General features: G+C 39.2%; 1 protein-coding gene across 2 annotated transcripts in view; it reads left to right on the top strand.

Moving 5' to 3' along the window:
* Positions 1-254: 254 nt before the first annotated feature.
* TBC1D12 (TBC1 domain family member 12) overlaps positions 255-18,199 on the top strand; it is a 59,074-nt gene continuing 41,129 nt past the window's right edge. Inside the window, exons 1-2 of one of the 2 annotated variants that reach the window (XM_063307411.1) lie at positions 255-1,191; positions 12,805-12,928. In XM_063307411.1, coding sequence (XP_063163481.1) covers positions 458-1,191; positions 12,805-12,928 — 858 coding nt within the window. In that variant the 5' untranslated portion in view covers positions 255-457. The remainder of the gene's footprint in view (positions 1,192-12,804; positions 12,929-18,199) is intronic. The other variant, XM_063307412.1, reaches the window with a different exon arrangement.

Raw genomic sequence — 18,199 nt, 5'->3', positions numbered from 1 at the left:
CCAAGACGCTTCTTCAAAAGAAATAAAAAAGTGGATGCGTTCTTCCAGCAACCGTAACGCCAAGAGAATTTCGGTTTGTAGGCGGGGCTTTTAGAGAACATACGGTAAGCCAAGGGCTTCCGTCAATTTCACTAGGGGCGGCCCAGACCGCACCGGATGTTTACAAGCTGCATTTCCGCACCAACGAAATATTCTCTATGATCGGCCGCCTGGGACCGCTGAGGGGGCTAGCTGCGCCTGCGCGAGCCGGGCCCCTTTAGGCCGCTCCTGCCGCCACGACCGTCCGTGGAGCTGTATGCGTTGAGCAGAGACGCGCGGGCTCGGAGGCGGCGGCCAGGCGCCCCGCCCTCTCCCCTCCGGTGGGCCCCGCTGCGCCGCCGTGAGGAGCCGGTTCTCCTCCCCGCGTCCTCGTGCTCTCGGCCGGGCCGCTGGCTCCCCTGGAGTTCCTCGACGGCAAATGGTGGGGCCGGAGGATGCCGGAGCTCAGGGCGGCGCAGCCTTGCTTCCCTCGGGCCGGGACGAGGAGGCGGAGGCGGAGGAGGCGGAGGAGGACGCGGAAGCGGACGGCGAGCGGGATGGGAGCCGAGAGGTCTCCCGGGCCCGACTGCAGCGCTACCTGGCCGGCAAGAGGCCGCCCAACGGGGACGCCTGCCGCGGTGGGAGGATGACCAACGGGGACGCCGGCTTTCTGCTCCTCTCGTCGCCGCCGCCCCGTGAGGGGCCGCCGGGCCCCGAGGCGCCCGCGACTCCGCAGCGCGGCGAGGAGAAGCTGCACAACGGCGGCTGCGCCTTGTTCCTGAGCGGTCTGGCCGTCGCGGAGCCGCCGAGCGGGGGCAGCCTGGCGGGGGCCGCCGTGGTTTCGGCCCCGTCGCCGTCGCCCACCTCCTCCTCCTCCGCCGCCTCCTCCTCCTCCAGCTCCTCGGAGACACCTGAGGAGGCGGAGAGTTTGTCTTCCCCGGCGAGGGCGCTCCCTTGCCTGCCGGCCTTGGCCTTCATGGACATCAGCCTCAACTCCCGAAATACCTTCGAGGTGAACCGCCGCCGCAGCGCCCCCGAGCACTTGCCGCCGCCGGAACCGCCCGACGCCCCCTCTGCCGGTGCCCACGCGGCGCCCCCCGGGTCAGAACAAGGGGACCGGGCCAAACGGCTGAGTGGGATCTCCGGGTCCAGTTTCGCGGAATTTTTCACGAGGTAAAATGACTCATCCTGCCTCTCCCTTGTACCCGTAGAGAAAAGGTATGGTACGGGTGCCGCAGACCCGAGTTGTGTAATTCTGGGTTCCTCCGTCGTTAATCCTGAATAGCATTGATCCTCCTTGCCTTGTAGTCGCAGCCGCCCGTGCTTGCTAGCATTTCCCTCTGTAGATAGGCTTGCAGCAGAAAGAGTGCCTAACTACTTAAAAGACTTGTCTTGCAGAGGTTAATGATCTTAATTATGGATCCTGTGAGGTTCCTTATTTGCACTCTTTTCTCCCAAGTAGGTAGAGCTTTCTGGGTAGTTGTCTGGTTTACCATGGCATATTGCAAAGGACAGATCTGGAATGAGGGATGGCCTGCTAAAAAGGTTACCTTAAGAAATTCCTTATAAAAGGAAGAAAAATCTTAGTAGATAATGTTTAAGTAAGGCTTAAGCATGGCTCTTTAATTTCTGATAAATCAGCTCTGAAGGTGGAGAAAATTTTCGTAAACATATGAATATGTATAACCTTCAGAGAGATGTCCTCAACTTTTTTGAGTGTATCATTTGCTTAAAGTATAGTCGACTCTGATGCATTAATTGCTTTATTTAATGCTTGACAGGGTGCATTTTTAGGTATTTTTGTCTTAAGTCAGTTCTACTCAAAGTAGAGATTTCTGTCTATAAATGAGATACAATGATATCTTATGCTTTGGCAAACATTTATTGCGCTTTGCACCAAATGCCATTTTAATGGAGAATGGTGATAGTGTTCTGTATCAGATGACTGGTTAAACAGCTGCATGTTGCATTGCTACACATTTTATTGCATGGCTCCATGTGGCATTTTGAAAGCCAAAGGTGCTTATATTGAATTCAGTGAATTTGACCTCTACATTTCATTAAAAAGCCTATACCAGAAAATATTGGCAGACCTTTTAATCAGAAACATCTATTGTAATCTCTCAGTGATACATCCTCATTGAAGCAGGGAGCTGTTCTTTGTGACATGTGGAAGAACATACCTTGATGAATAATTAGCTTCTGGGGTCTCTGAAGTAGCTATCCAAGCACATTAGAGTATCTGGTAGAATGCGGTTTACCACTTAAAATGCTGATGTTTCCTAATCATTCTCCTCTTGCACATTTCACTGTACTGCAAAATACTGTTTTCATATTCTTAACTACAAGTGATTCAAGGCTTTAGAATGGTTAGGCTAATAGGGAACAAAATCCTATTATAGGCTAGTGTTGCAGTGTTACACTGTTCTGTGGATACGCATGACATCTTCCAAACTGAGCAGTTTTCAGGAATGAAACCTTACATCATTGTTGGCTGTGTTTTCAGTTACGTTAAGGACCAATGCATTCTTATTTGTACTTAGCTTCAGTAATGTTGGTAGACTTAATGAGTACTGGACTGGTGGAGTAAAAATTCACCATGTAAAATTATTTTCCTAAAGGGATTTTGTTCTATCACACACTGATATTCAGTGTCCTGGATATTGAAACCATTTATAACGTTTATGTTCCCAAGCTTCTCCTGGAAAAATCAGTAAAAAGCCTTGAGGCTTATAACCTAACACTCATGAAGACCTGGCTCTTCACCCAGGCCTTCAAGGGAGAGTGAAACTCCTCACTTCATTGTGCTTGCCATCTTTTTTCTTTCTTTTTTCTTGATTTTATTGTAATGTCTTTGTGAACCACCCAGAGTCATTGAAAGCTGAGCGGCATATAAGTTCAATAAATTATTATTACAGTATTATAAAAGTATGATTCAAAAGAAAAATGAGATGGGGCATGAAAAAGAAAACAAGAGCATTATAGTATCAGTTCTTAATGTTACAAGGATCCTAATCTTACCTGTAGTAGCTCGCTGGAGTGGCTCTTAGGTCACTAGTGGGGGATAAGCGTGAAGAAATTTGCTTTTGAAGAGTACAGGTGGTGGTCCCGCTTTCCTTCTCTTCGGCCAACACAGCCTAGTGGAGTGGCTTCTGCATTATTGGCAGTTATTTATGGCAAGGACTTTAATGCTGACTGTGGTCTTTTTGTGCTAAATAAAATGTGTGGTAGGATGTTCTAAGCTTTTCCACTGTGTTGTTGATATGTTTTAACATACCTAATTCAAAATCCTCTAATTCCTCAACTGTTGCATGGGATGGGGAGAGAAGAGGAAAAAGGAAAATGATAATGGACAGAACTTTTTGAAATAGCCCACTGATATTTTATAAAATATCCTGTTGAAACATCTGATGTAATTGATGTAAATTACTTGTCAGAATGTGTGATTCTTGGGTTGAGGGAGTACTTCATGCCTCAGGGTTCATGAACAGCTGATTTGTTACCAGTTGCTCCTTTTACAATTATCTAGAAACATTTCTACTCCATCTGAAATGCTCACCACCTCAGAGTATAGCTTTATTTGGAAGATGTATCTTTAGAGAAGTTTTAATCCTATTTACAGAAATGTGCCAATTATCCTGAATGATATAATAGACTATAGAATTATACCAGTGCTTTTTCTAATGTCCAATTTAGTCTGCTTTCAATATTTCAAAATCCTCTGGATTTTTTCTAACAGCATTTCTGAAGTATCAACAAATCATGACGAATAGAATAACAAAAGAAAATTATTTAGCTATGAGATCTGTAAAAGTTGAGTTCCAACATTTTTAAGAATGCAGTAATCATGCAGAAGCTGTTTGTATTTCTTGAATAGAACTCTTGCTTCTGCATTGAGCTTAATTTTCAAGCTTGTCCAATTTAAAAGGAAAATGCCAGGTATGTAATGCCTTTATTACAAATATAGTTTCAAGTCTTGATCATATATTAGGATATGCTACTTTTTTTTTAGTTAACCAGGAATGACTTGGCATTTCTTTATGACTTCTTGCCTTTGGTTTTATTTATTATATTTATAGCCTGTGTATCATAGCGCTCACTTTTCCCATTTACCCCACAACAGCCTTGTGAGGTAGATTAGGCTGAGAGAGAATGACTGGCCCAAAGTCACCCAAGGAGCTTCCAAGGCTGAAGATGGACTAGAATCTGGGTCTCCCCAGTGCCAGTCCAACGTCTTAACCATGGCGCCATATTGGCTCTGTGTCTTGACTGTGGGACTCACAGTACAACAGCAGAGAGTAGTGCCTGAATTGCTTACTGTACCCCCTATGTTCTTGTGAAAAGGATCTTGGAATTGTATTCGATCACTGGTTAAATATGAGTCAGTAGTATGACCGGGCTTTTAGAAAGGCAAAATGCAAATTTAGATTGCATCAGTAGATGTATAACTTCTCAGTCACATGAAGTAATAGCCTCATTTTCTTTTTCATTAGTCAGAGACTAGGTAGGACATGTCCAGTTCTCAGTATCATACTTTAAGAAAGGTTCAAACAATTGGTATAGGTGCAAAAAAAAAAGCAGTAAAGATTAGGGTACTGGAAACTAAATCCTATGAGGAGATGAATAAATTGGCTAGGTCTTGGGAAAAGGAACTGGTAGGGGAATGTCATCAAGCATTTTCCAGGTACCTGAAGGGGGATTACAAAAAAGGTCAAGACCTGTTTTCTGTTGCCTCAGGGTGCAGGATAAAGAATAATGGCTTTAGTTATAGGCAGGCAGATTTTGGCTGAATGTGAGGATAAGTTTCCTAAAATGTAAGATGGTAGAAGTGCATGAAAAGAATTGATTGGGCAGCCATCTGTTCGATGCTTTAATTTGGGTTCCTGCACTGAGCATAAAGAGCTTGATTTAAGGGTATAAATGGTCCTTTCCAATTTTATGTTTCTGTGATAATTATCTCAATTCATCACATTTTGCTTTGATGAGGAGCAAAGTAAAAAATTGCCAGGGGTATCCAGTCTAATACCTCCTGAAGGGAAAATTGATGCTGTATCATGTGGATGCTGTATCCCTCCTTGAGTCATTTAGGAAATTCAGAGGGTATGTATGTGAAATTGCCTCGCAATATTGTTAAAAGGGCATATAAACTATGGACTTTGTTGTCAGTGCATCCTAAGGATCTAATCTGACCCACTGTTCAATCTGAGAACCTATAAAATAGCATAATTTGCTAGGTTTATCACTCTTTTTATATACAATTATAAATTTTATAGTTCTGCAAAATCTGAAGTTTCCCTGAGCTTGTTGATACTTGTTGCTGTGTCTGATTGTAAGATGAAACGTCGGTTTTATATTAAAAAGCAAATGCTTAATTTCTGCTAGGGCTACAGAAGCTTGTATCTCTGAGCAGCATTAATAAAGGGTTAGAATGTTGATCACCCCACAGTAACATTGTGTTTGAAAACTGAAATTTTATTTAAGTACTTATAACACTCTGCTACATAAATACCCGTTAGAAGTAATCTATTTGATGTAGCAATTTCTGATTTGACATAAGTCACTCTTCTTATTTGTAAATTCAGTGCTTACTGTCTAGGTTGCATGTGAAATTTGGACAAAAATGACCAATGAGTAAAGAAAGACAAATAGCTGAATACAAATTATATACATAGACATGCATTTCATGCATATTACCTTATCCTTTTTATTACATGTTTTCTACAGTATTATGAAATCTGCTAAAACTGTAAACTTAAACTCATTTATCAAGGAGAATTTATTTTTTTAGTTAATGCAATGCAATAATATAATTCAGTCCTTCAGTTATTTTATATATACAATACTTCCATTATTGGTACTATAAGATAAATGTGTTCTAGGAATTATCTGTCTGAAAAATAGATAGAGAAGAAATTGTATAAAGATATTCCTCCATTCCATTTTAAGTTTATACTGAGATAGGACTATATGTAACCTACTTAAAAAGTTGATAAACTTGAATGTTGGAGTGGTGCAATGTGCTGTAGCATGTTTTATTATGCTCCAACTTGCAGTTGTGATGTTTTAGAAATCTAATACTGTTTTAATAATACAAATTAAAACTGGTGCAAATATAAGCAAAAAAAGTACCTGTTAGCTGTATGTCATTTTAATTTAAGTTCTCCTAGTAACTTAGTTGAAACTGAATGTTTCACTTTGATTGTGAACTTGTTTTTCTGGTTGCGATTTGTTTTTTTTCTTATTTGTATAGGCAGTACTTATCTGTGTACTGAATGACTTTCACAGGTATCAGTTTCACCTTTGTCTCAATCCAGTGTTTACAAAATTGCTGTTAGAGATTCAGTTTGTGTATATTTAATTGAATAGATGGCATAAATGCTTTTCAGCTAAGTCAGTTATTCCTCATTTGATATTAATTGAAGAAACGTAATTTTTTCTGGGTATATTTCAGAGTGTCATGATGATGGATAAATTGCATAGTGGAAATGTTGTATGCGGGATGTTATATACTGCTGCTCATCATAATCCTTGTGTCCCTTAATTAACATTTTTTTGATGATGATTACATGCCATTAAGTCATTGTCAACTCTTAGCAACTACATAGATAAATTTTCTCCATGATGATCTGTTCGTAACCAGGACCTTCAGCAGTAGTACACTCACTGCTACCGTGACTGAGTCTATCCGCTTACTTCTGGTCATCCACTTCACATTCCTTCCACCTTTCCCAGCATTAGAGCCTTCTCTGGAGAGCTAGATCTTCATATGTGTCTGAAATAGGATACTTTGAGCCTGGTCATTTGTGCCTCAAGTTGAAACTCTGGGTTGATTTGCTCGATCCATTGGTTTGTTTTCTTGGCTGTCCACAGTATTCTCAGGAGTCTTCTCCAACACTAGAGTTCAAAAGCATCAATAGTCTTCCTATCTTGCTTCTTCAAAAGTCCAACTTTAGTTTCCATAGAGCATAGAGTGTTACAGGGAATACCATGGCTTGCACAATTCTGATCGTTTGTAGGTATTTATAAACAGAAAAAGGAAATTAAGATTGATATAAAAATAGCACCAGCAGTATCCCATTGATCAAACATTATAGCACTTTGGCTTATAAGATTGTAGAACATGGGAGAAAACTGTTTTGCCTTGTGAAGAAAAGCCTGTTTTAAATCCCATTATATGCCATCACAATTCTATTTTTGTTTGTAGGTTTGAGATTTTATTTCCAAAGTTAAGTAACCCAAGTTTCAATTCAGAAATAGTTTTTTTAATCCTTTCGCAACAATAATTAAAAAAAACATTTAAGTTGAAAAAATGGCTCTAAAATGGCAAATTTTGCCCTATCATGGCTAATTCTATATAATTTAACCATGTGAAGTACATTATAGCTAGCAAATAAGTGGGTATATGCATGTTCACCACCTAGAGAGCTTATATAATAATATGGTAGAATATATATTTAATAAGTAAAAATCTGTCAAACACCGTCCGTCCCCCGAATTGGATTCTGACACCTTTGTACCCTTTAAAAAAAACTTTTTCTCTCAGCTTATATGCTGCTCCAGTGTGTGTGTGTGTGTGTGCTTTTTAAAAAAACAACCTTTGAGTGGCTTAAGCTTCTCACCCCAGTCATAAAGGTAAAATACAATTGACTTAAAGTTATCAAAACCATACAGTATGATAATTTATACTTATAGTCATTTTTAATAAGAATTTTATTAAGTTTAAAACAAAGATAAAAACTGCAAAACAATAGAGTTTCTCCCTGCTGTAGAAAGTCTCTCTTAGGGTACATAACTTTAAAAAAATGAATTGGGTGATTTTGAAATGGGATAGCTCAACCCAGTGTCCCTTAAGGCTACAGCGCCACTTGGAAATGATATCTCAGCCTCCCGTCAACTTTTACCCAATCGGTGTGAACACTGTTGGCGATTCTCAGGCTGCAAGTCGTCATTCCAGAGGGCAAATGAGGTGATTCCAAGCGTTTTCTTTCGTGAAATTGCTCTAGGACTTCAGGAAAAAGCCTGCCTGAGCCCAAAAAAGAACTGCCACTGTCAGTTCTGTCTGCAGAGCTCATGGACACAGCTGTTCAGTCAGCCATGTCCCCACCAGAAGTACATCCTTGTACAGTCATATCCATCAATAATCATATGTCACTATCTATAGGATAGCTGCCAGTGTGTCACAAATTGTATTTCACTGACAAAAGTAAATATAGGTAACATTTGGATATGATCATTTTTTAAAATAACTTTCTAGGTACAGAATATTATAAACAGGATACAAGTGTTGAGTAACATACTTCATAGTTCTGTGAAGGAGGAGCCCTATATTCCAATGATGTAGCTTGTTAGTACCACCAAACTTTAAAAAGTTATCTTAGGTAGTGTATCACAAATAAACAGTATTTTTGTCCATCTAGAAGCGATGTTAAGAACCTGTCAGGAGCTGCCTGTTGTGGACAGACATGGCTAAAGCTGGTGGGTACATGGGTTGGTTGGTTCTGGATCTACAACAAAAGTGCATGCATATAGTGCACAAGCAGAAGGCCTGCCGTCACTCCATTCCACACGTGCAGCTCATGTAATATTTCATAGGAGTAGAGTATTCTCTAGCCCAACTTAGTGGTTTATTTTAATATAAAAGTAGAATATGTTAAACTAAACTGGCAAAAATTATTGACAAGCTGTAGAATACGATGATATAAAGTATCTGTATTGGGTACGAGCCTGAACTTCAAGAAGTACATCAACTACAAATGTTTTGCTGTAAGGAACTTGGAACTACAATTATGCATTACCAAGCTGCAGTGGAAACATTCCCATTTATAAATTCTTAAATGATATTGTTCATACTAAGTATACAGAAAAATATATACAATAAATTAAAACTTTTGTAATCATCTAATTGAATTATAACAACCAGAATGGTGGATGAAACTTGAAAATCCACAGATTTTCTGTGGATCCACAGATTAAATTGAAAATCCACAGATTAATGTGGATTTAATTTAATTTAATTTAATTTAAAAATCCACAGAAGATCCACAGAATAAATTGAAAATCCACAGATTAATATTTCGTTTCCAGATACAATTCCTTTATGCTGTGGATCTGGAAATCTTCTATGTTGTACATTTGTATTGCTTTGTATTGTATTGAAATAAGTGATAGTCACACTTGATAAAGCACTTTTAATTATAAGGTTACTTTGTTCTTCTTTTGAATTAGTTGTAAATAAACTTCCAAAGCAAGCTACTAAACAGTTACAAGTGAAAGATAAAATGTAATACAGGTAGTTCTCAGTTAGTGACCATTCGATCAGTGACTCTTAGAAGTTACGACAGCCCTGAACAAGATTTATAGCCAGACCTTGAAGTTGCAGCCATCGCAGAGTCTCCATGGTCATGTGATTGCAATTTGAGCACTTGGCAATCAGCTTGCAATTATGGTAGTTGCAGTGTCCCACGATCGCCATTTGTGACCGCTGCTGGCTTCCAACAAAGTCAGTGAGGAAGCCAGTAGGTCACAAATGGCAATCATATGACATCATGCCTGACAACTGTGCGGGAGTCTCCTAATGACTACTTCTGAAACTGCCAGAACTGCCATCATAAGTTGGGACGGTCACGTGACATCACGCTTTACGACTGTGTCACTTAGTGATGGAGTTCCCGGTCCTTATTACCATTGTTAACCAGGGAGTACCTGTAAGAAATACTTTGCCTAAAAACTCTACTGTAAAATGTAGTTCCCCAAATGGCATTTAAACATATATGAGTGGAGGACACAATTAGACTGCTGGATCAACCAATTTAAAGATATATTACTTCCATACTTGTTAAATGTTGAAGGATTTATTTTAATCATTCATAAGAATGTAATGTGACTGTGGAAAATCATCTTCCACTTCCCATCCTTACTTTCTATAGAGGCATGATAGAGAGTGTATTGACCAACTGTATTTCTATTTGGTTTGGAGGCTGTAGTGCCTCAGATAGGAAGTCTATGCAGAGGGTGGTGATGGTAGCAGAGAGGATGATTGGGATTTCATTTCCTCCTATTCAGGATATTCAGGTTAAATACCAACAGTACATCATCTTATAGAAGTTTTCTTTCAAATTATAATTCAGCGTAAATTTCAGACCTTCCCCAGAAGACCCGGGGAGCAATTCCAAGCTTTCCTCCTTCCCAGGGAATGCTTCAGGGCTCAGAATCTTGCCTGAGCCACCAGTTAAACGCCGTGCTGTCGATCTAGCCGACAGAGCCGGCTATCAACTATCTTCTGCCATTAATCTCCCACTGGAAGTCTTCACAGAGAAACTTTTTCTTGACCTCATAACAAAAGTCAGTGTCTACAAAATCAAAAGAAAACCTTGAGAAGCCTGAGAAGTTTTGGACAAAGTACTTTGGACAGATGAAACAAAAAATAAACTGTTTGGCCAAAACCACCCAAGATACATTTGGAGACAAGGGGTGAAGCGTTTCAGGAAAAGAACCCCCTGACAACCATTAAGCACAGGAGTCACTCTATTATGCTTTGGGGTTGGGTGGCAGCCAGCAGCACGGGAAATACTCTGTGGGTAGGTGGAGGAGTAGATGCAATTAAATAGCAATATATCTGGGAATATTTCTGAGTTACGAGAGTTCTGCGGGGAAGAGTGGGAAAAATTCAAAAAGCAATAGGAAGACTCTTAGCTGGCAACAGGAACTGTTCGGAAGCTGCTGTTTATCCAAAAGAAATCTTACAAAGCCTTGATTGAAAGGCTACCTACATTTTTACACCGCCTTATTCATTTTCTTAATATTTTGAATCTGTAAACAACCGCACATAAATGTTCCTTAATGTGTTATTAAACTATATTTCAAAAGCTGAATTTCTCAATTTGTAAGTGTATTGTAGATAAATATCAAAATATGTTGTGCTTTGAGTGTTGCAAGTGAGGTGATTATGTATTCTTGAAAGAGTGTCTATGTACCAGGCTATAAAAACTGCCTTAATGAAATTTGTCAACTCTTCTCCTTTGAACTGGCTTTGTGTCAGAGGAGAGGCAGTAATACGGTTCATTATGTTTCTGGGTTTTTTTCCCCCTCTTGTCTCCTTTTTTCTTGCATTTCTTTGGCGAGAGGAGGTATTTTCATTTTATTTTTAGTTGTGTTTAGTTTTACTTTGGTTCTGAAGTTTCTTTTTTAGTTCGGGGGTTGTGCATACGGGGGCTTGTAAGGCATGGCTTCCATATATATTTATTAATCATGATTATTAATATGCAGTGTCTTAAAAATAATGGCAGTGCTTTTACAGTCCAATTAGAAACCTGCATTCAAATAAGCGTGCATTCAGATTTGCAGAAAAATCTCATGTTCAGCTTGATACCATGTAGTGGTTGCTTTAGCTTCTATTCGTCAAAAGATTCATTGAAGCACAGTTTGATCAGGGTGCCTAAACTTTTGCATACAACTGTAATTGGGAGCTTTTCATCTATTCAGCTGCAGTGCCATGATGTATAGCATGAGTATTAGGATTTGTGTGTTGTCTTTCCAAAGGAGAGATTGGCTATACCACGAAATTGTGTGTGCCCATCAGTCTTGCTTGCTATAGTTGAATATTTGTTCCCTCAACAATACAAAATGTGCATTTTCAGTTGTATGCAGTACACGGACAAAAGTGCCTGTTTTGTTGTGTTAAATCTTTGCTGACTTTTCAACAACATTTGAAAGGCCTTCCATTTTAAATCTTCGTACTGCAGTCCAGAAGACAAGAGAGATTGTTATTTCTGGCTAGAAGTAGCAACAACTGGATAGGACAGGGAGATTGCTACTTCTTACCATAGAAGAATGGTGACTTTCACTGATGGCTTAAATGCTTGCAGAACCATCTAGCTGGTTTCTCTGAATGACTACACATGTTGATTATGCGAGCCATGTTTCATGTAATTTCAGAGGCAGCATGGTAGAGGCAAACACCTCCCCAAAGTTAGATTACTATTTCTCGTAAAGCCTGTCTTTCCTCCTATATGTCAGTTTAGTGTCTTGTCATGCATGCATATTTGAAAATTGTAAAACACTCCTAAATTTTGGGAGCCAGCTCTACCTTGTGACAAAAAAAAAATTCGTATTTATAGATGCCCATGCAAAACGTCATTTGTGGTTTTTTCCCTATGTGTACAGCACGAAGACAGAAAAAGAATACTTCATAGATTTATAAAACAATCCAAAATTGGTCAAAATATACAAAACATTTTATAGTATTAGAAAAGAAAAGCTATTATTTAATAATGCTGTGTTCAGCAGGAAGAATAGATCTTTGGATCAGAAGTATATAACTTATTGTTATGCAACAATGTAATTATAACAGTAAACAAGACTCGTCTAAACTCTGATGATAATCTTGTTTACTGTTACAATTACATGTTGTATTTTATATTATGAATTGTGAATAATTTAGGACTTTATATTACAAAAAATAAAACATCAAGGAAAAGGATTCTGCACCGAGATATCAATTTTTTTTTACTTGATTTCAGTGATGTTTGTACTCCGTACCATCTGAAAGGCTTACTTTTAATGTCAGTGATACCTCTACATTAATTTAATCCTTGTTTTTCTTAATCTTTTCTAAATATTGATACAGGGAAAACAGGTTTATTTCATTCCATTCTAGCAGGAATAAATAAAATATTTTCAAATTAGTAATATATAATGCTCACTTTTAAATATCAGATGAGACAGCTTTTTGTTTCATTCTGCTAATGTGGTAAAAACATCTACATTTAGATTTCTTTTTTTTTACAGGAATTTCTTTAGCAAAAGAACAAAGGAACTCAAGCCTGGTATTCATAGTGCCCCTGGCTGGAAGTTGTTTGGGAAAGTTCCACCAAAAGAGAACCTGCAGAAAGACTCTAAAATAATTCAACAGGTTAGTATTCTAGAGTGATATTATAAGCTTTTATCTTCATTTTTAGTCTGTTCTTCCATTTCTTTTTTTTAATATATAAGAATTTTAAGTTTCAAGCAAAGATAAAAGCTACATAAAAACAAAAAACTGCAAAGAAAAAACAAAAAAAACTTAAAAAGTGTAGAAACACAAGAGAAAATTTTTCAAAATTACAAAAAAGAGGTGACTTCCGACTTCTAACAGCAAGGATATACAATTTTCCATAATCAATCCCTTACTCTATATTAAACCAAAATCACATTATTTCTATAAATAATTCCATTGGCACATTATAAAAATCACTAAATACAGTTGCTCCCTCCCCTTACATTAAAAGAAAAGAAAAAATATAAACCACCTAATCAACTCCCCTCAAAAGATAACATTTATTTAATTATTTCCTTCCTGCTATTATTCTATACATTTCTGTCTACTATAGTAAAGATCAAATTAAAAAACATATAAATTGTCTGCCATTGTACTTGATTAAACAACAATTTTAATAATCTTAATCATATTAAACCCCAAACCAGACATTTATTATTTTTTATTATACCTTAATACTCTTAATCCAAATCATTAAAGATAAATAAAATCAGCCAAACCCTAAAGGCAATCCAGATAAATATTCTTTAAACCTTATCCCACTTCAAAATAAACCAGAGCCTTTACATATCCTCACAGTACACACAGAGCCTTTTTCTTTAAAAAGTCGAACAGCCCGACTGCCCCCCTCAAAAACTCTGACTTCTGTTCAGGAGACCTCCCATACGTAATAAGACTTTCTTTTCCATGATGTTCCATCAGAAGTTCAATTTCACTAATGGCTTGTAACTCGATATCTCCCTTTAATTTCTTCAACATCCAATCTTCATCCAGAATTTCGACAGATGTCCTGATCTCACTCTTAGAAGAGACATTTCTGCCACTGTTAAATTCCTCAGTTTCATCCACAATATCCCCAACCAGATGACACATTTTAGATCTCATGTTTCTACAGTGTCCTGAATGCCTTGCATAAAAACTTGGTAGGAATCAGAAAGAACCTGTTTAAAATCCTGTTGGAAGTCAGAGAAAGTCTGTTTAAAATCCTCCATGTCTCAAGCAGTAGATTGTGGCACCCCCTAGGAGCTTAACCAGCAAACGTCGAAGATATGAAAGAATTCCAGAATGTGTTTACTTAAGTGAAAGTGAGATAATGCAGACGGTTCGCCAGGGAAAATAGAGAAAACTGAAAGTTCAAAACAGCCAATTCAACGTGTAGGAAAATGCTAATATCTTCAAATTTAGTGCAAAAATAATAACAGGGAGACAATTATTTACTCTCAGTCCTCCTTAATATTTGGATGGAAAACAAAGTCCAAAACTGAAAAAGAATTTTTTTTAAAAAAATAATTCCAAAAATAACGATAAGCACCAAGAAAACCTGATTCTCCTTGCTATAGAAAGCCTCTCTTAAGGTATGTATACATAAAAGAAACATAAATTGGGTGATTTAGAAATGGAGTGGCCAGTCTTAGTGTCCCTTTAAGGCTACCGCGCAGCTTGGAAATAGTGACGTCCCAGCCTCCTGGCTAGCTCTTAACAGTCAAGCGTGAACACTGTTTGCGATCTTCTGGCTGCAAGCAGCTGTCCGGAGGACAGATGGGGTGATTCCAGGTGTTTTCCTTTTTCTGGAAAAATACTCCTGGACTTCAGGAAAAACCTGCCTGAGCCCAAGAAAACTGCCACATTGTCAGTTCTGCCCACTGAGCCCGCGGACACAGCTGTTCAGTCCGCCATGTCCCCACCGGAAGTGACTGTTCTTCCATTTGAAATATTTCTCAGAGTGATTAACCATTTAGAAAGAACCTTGTATGGAATCTATAGTTGTAATAATTTTGATGTGCATTTGCTTTAGTGTCTTTCAGTTGAACTAAACTCCTGTTGACTTCAGTGACATGTCCACACACTTTTCTTAGCAGCAGCTGGCTGATCCTGTCTAAGCTGAAAGCTAAGTAGGGCTGGGGCTACTCCGTACCTGGGTGGGAGACTACCAGGGAATACCAGTGCAGTGTTATAGGCTAAACTGGTAGTTGAAAAACATCCTGGAAAAGAGAAGGAGAAACCACTTCCTAGCCAAGGAAACTAGATGGTTCTGTCCATGTAATCATCAGGAGTTGAGCTTGACTCAAGGGAGATGTAACCTTTAACTTTGCTATAGTGGTAAAGATGTTGGACTAGGAACAGAAAGACCCAGGTTCTAGTCTACCCACAGTCATGAAACCTGAATGGGTGACTGTGGGCCGGTACCTCTCTCAGCAGAACCTTCCTTGCAGGTTGTGAGCTTCTGAATGAAAAGCAGGATAAAAGTCTAATAAACTGTTGGCAATGTAAAAACTTTGATCAATCATTTATATAGTAAACTCTTGATTTAACATATTGTGGGGGGTAAAGGGTTGTCTGTTAAATGTCTGTTCAATTCTAACCCCCCTCCCATTTTTTCCCTTTCCTTTCCTTGTGAATACCAAGAAAAAAAAGTTTTTTCATAGTTTTGAGGAAGTAAAGCACTTAAAAACAGCACTCTTAAAGGATGTCATTCTTGGCACCAGCCTTCAGGATTATTGGCAGGCTCTTTTTTACCCCCTCCAACTGCTCTGTCAGCAAGGAAACATTGGTTGGGGTGGGGGGGGGGAGGTACTGCCACTTCTCTTGCCTATCATGTCCACCTGGTCGATCTTCCCAGGAGCTTCCCTCCCTCCCCACTTAGCCACTGCTCTAGGTCATTACCTGCCCATCTTTCCAGTCTCTCCAACTGGAACCTTTCCAGCCTTCCATCCTCAACTCAGCTGCACTCAGTGTCCCAGACATCAACCACTACCTGCCCAATCGGCCCAGTCTTCCCTTCCACCTTTCGTCTCTCACTTGGGACTCAAACCTGATTCATGCACAGGAGAAACGCATTATTTAGGGGAAGCGGCAAGCACTGTCTAGATTGCTTCCCCACATAATGGACCAGTTCATTATTTCCTGTAGCTTAAAGTCATATGGGATGTTTCCCGTAACAGTATAAATTTCCTTGCTGGAATCTGGAGGTGGGAAATTCCCACCCCCAGAGTTTCCTTTATGCCTTTCCTACTTTAGGAAGTCGACCAGCTCTAGAACAGATTTAAGGATGCATTCGGACTTCAGGGAAGAAAGAATCCTATTGTGAAGAGAAGTCCACTTCTGCATTGCTGAGTTTCACCCACTTTATAAACACAGATAGTCAAATGTTAATAATTAACATGAATAAAAATACAACAGTCAATCATGTGACAGAGCCAGATTATTTTATTATTATTTACTAAACTACATATACTGCCAAGTTCTTTCAGCATTTTTCAGTAAAATGTAAAACTACAATTAAATCTGAAGATACTAAAAGGAACAATTAAAAATCTATTTGAAAAGGTTAGGTTTTAGGAACTTATAAAAAGCTGGCAAAGATTAAGGTCTTCAGCCTAGGTGAATACATTTCAAAGACTACTGACCTCTGTTCCATTTGAAATTTCAGATCAAGTACCAAAGTGGATTTGTGCAGAACATACTGCACTAGTCAGTTATGGAGGTTACCAGCACATGTCATAGAGTTTTCCATGTCATTTTCTTCTAGGGAGGAATGTAGTTGTATGTTAACTGGATCTAATAAAAGGTGTCTTTGTTATTGCCTCAGTCTGAGCAATCAATCTGGAAGCACCCCAGAACTCAGGGCCGCAACTAGGCGGGGGCAACCGGGGCGTGTGCCCCGGGCGCCATGCTGGTGTGTTCCAAAATGAGTGCTGGGGGAGCGCCAAAATGGTTACGGAATCCATGTTTGCCCTGGGTGACACAGACCCTAGTTGCGACCCTGCCAGAACTGCATATTTCTGTTCTTTCTGGATGAAAGTGACCCCATTCAGGACATGGTGATCTACCTACTCTCTGGAATTGTGATCCCTCATAATTCAGTCCCCTTCTGAAACCAGTTTGAAATGATCAAGATAATCTGCTTTCTCTAGAGTTGTCTGATGTTTAGAAACCATCACAGTCTCAGTAACCTGAGCTAGCTGTGGATATTTAGAGACTAGCCTATAATTGTCCATCTCTAAGGGATCTGGTATAGGTTTCTTAGAGGTGATCTAATACTTTGCCTTTTTAATCAAGGAGGTATCCTGCTCTCTCTGAGAGAAACTTATTATATATTAACTTAAGCTTCTCCAATAACTGCCTGGCTAGAATTTATAGTGAATGTGGGGAAGGACCCAAAGGACAAGTGATGGAATGTGTCATTTCAAGCAGCCTATCCATATCCTTGACTCTTCTTCAATAGCGACATCCATTGTAACCCAGAGAATTAATCTGCAAAAACAAAAAGAAACAACAACAAAAAAAAACCTAATTAAAAGGATCACAGCATGTCTCAGAGGGTTATATAATCCAATTTTGGGAGGAAGACGTGAGGGTACAAGATATTCTCCCCCTTCCTCCCAAACCTGAAATAACTCAAGCCAATGTTACAGAATTTGAGTAATCTAACCTGAGCGCCCTTGCTTTTTACTTTGAGGTAGAGGGGTAGCTGCATTCAGGGACCAAAGTCAAAAGTTTGGAATCTTATGCAACAGTATGAGACTACATACACAAAAAAATGTAAGTAATAAAAATGGCTTTATTTAAACAGTTTTAGAGATCAGTTCTCATTTACTCTCTCATTCACTCACTCTTACATACCATGCCAAGCTGATCGGGCATTGGTTAGGATTTTGGAGAAGACATGACATGGCAGCAGATACATGACCTGAGTCAGAAGTCATCTAGTGAGCCTTGTGATTCTGTCTTCCTTGTACAGCCTGCATAGACTCTCAAACTTCTCCCTTCTTTGGTGATATTTACTGTTAGCTACTTTGCTTTAACCACATACTCCCTTTTCTCACAGAATGTGGTGTTGTTTCTAGACACCGATTCACCTAGACAACTTCCAGTTTCTCACCATCTTAGAATTACTGATCTTCTATTGGCGTAAATTAGTGTCTACTTTCCATGGTCACAAATGGTGTTTCACTCATTTATAACACCATAAGCCAAAGCGCGTGCAGGAAAAAATGAATTTTTCTGTGGCTTTATGCTGTGCCTTACTGGATTTGAGACAAGTGTTGCTGCACCAGAAGTCTTGCTGTCTACCTATCAAAATTGGTATTTTGTACCAATTGCAGTTTCTAAATAGCCTTCAAAGGCAACCCGGTGTAAAATGCTTTG

This window comes from Candoia aspera, chromosome 6 (genome assembly GCF_035149785.1).
Source record: "Candoia aspera isolate rCanAsp1 chromosome 6, rCanAsp1.hap2, whole genome shotgun sequence".
NCBI lineage: Eukaryota > Metazoa > Chordata > Lepidosauria > Squamata > Boidae > Candoia > Candoia aspera.
This window is presented reverse-complemented; position numbering and strand designations above follow the sequence as displayed.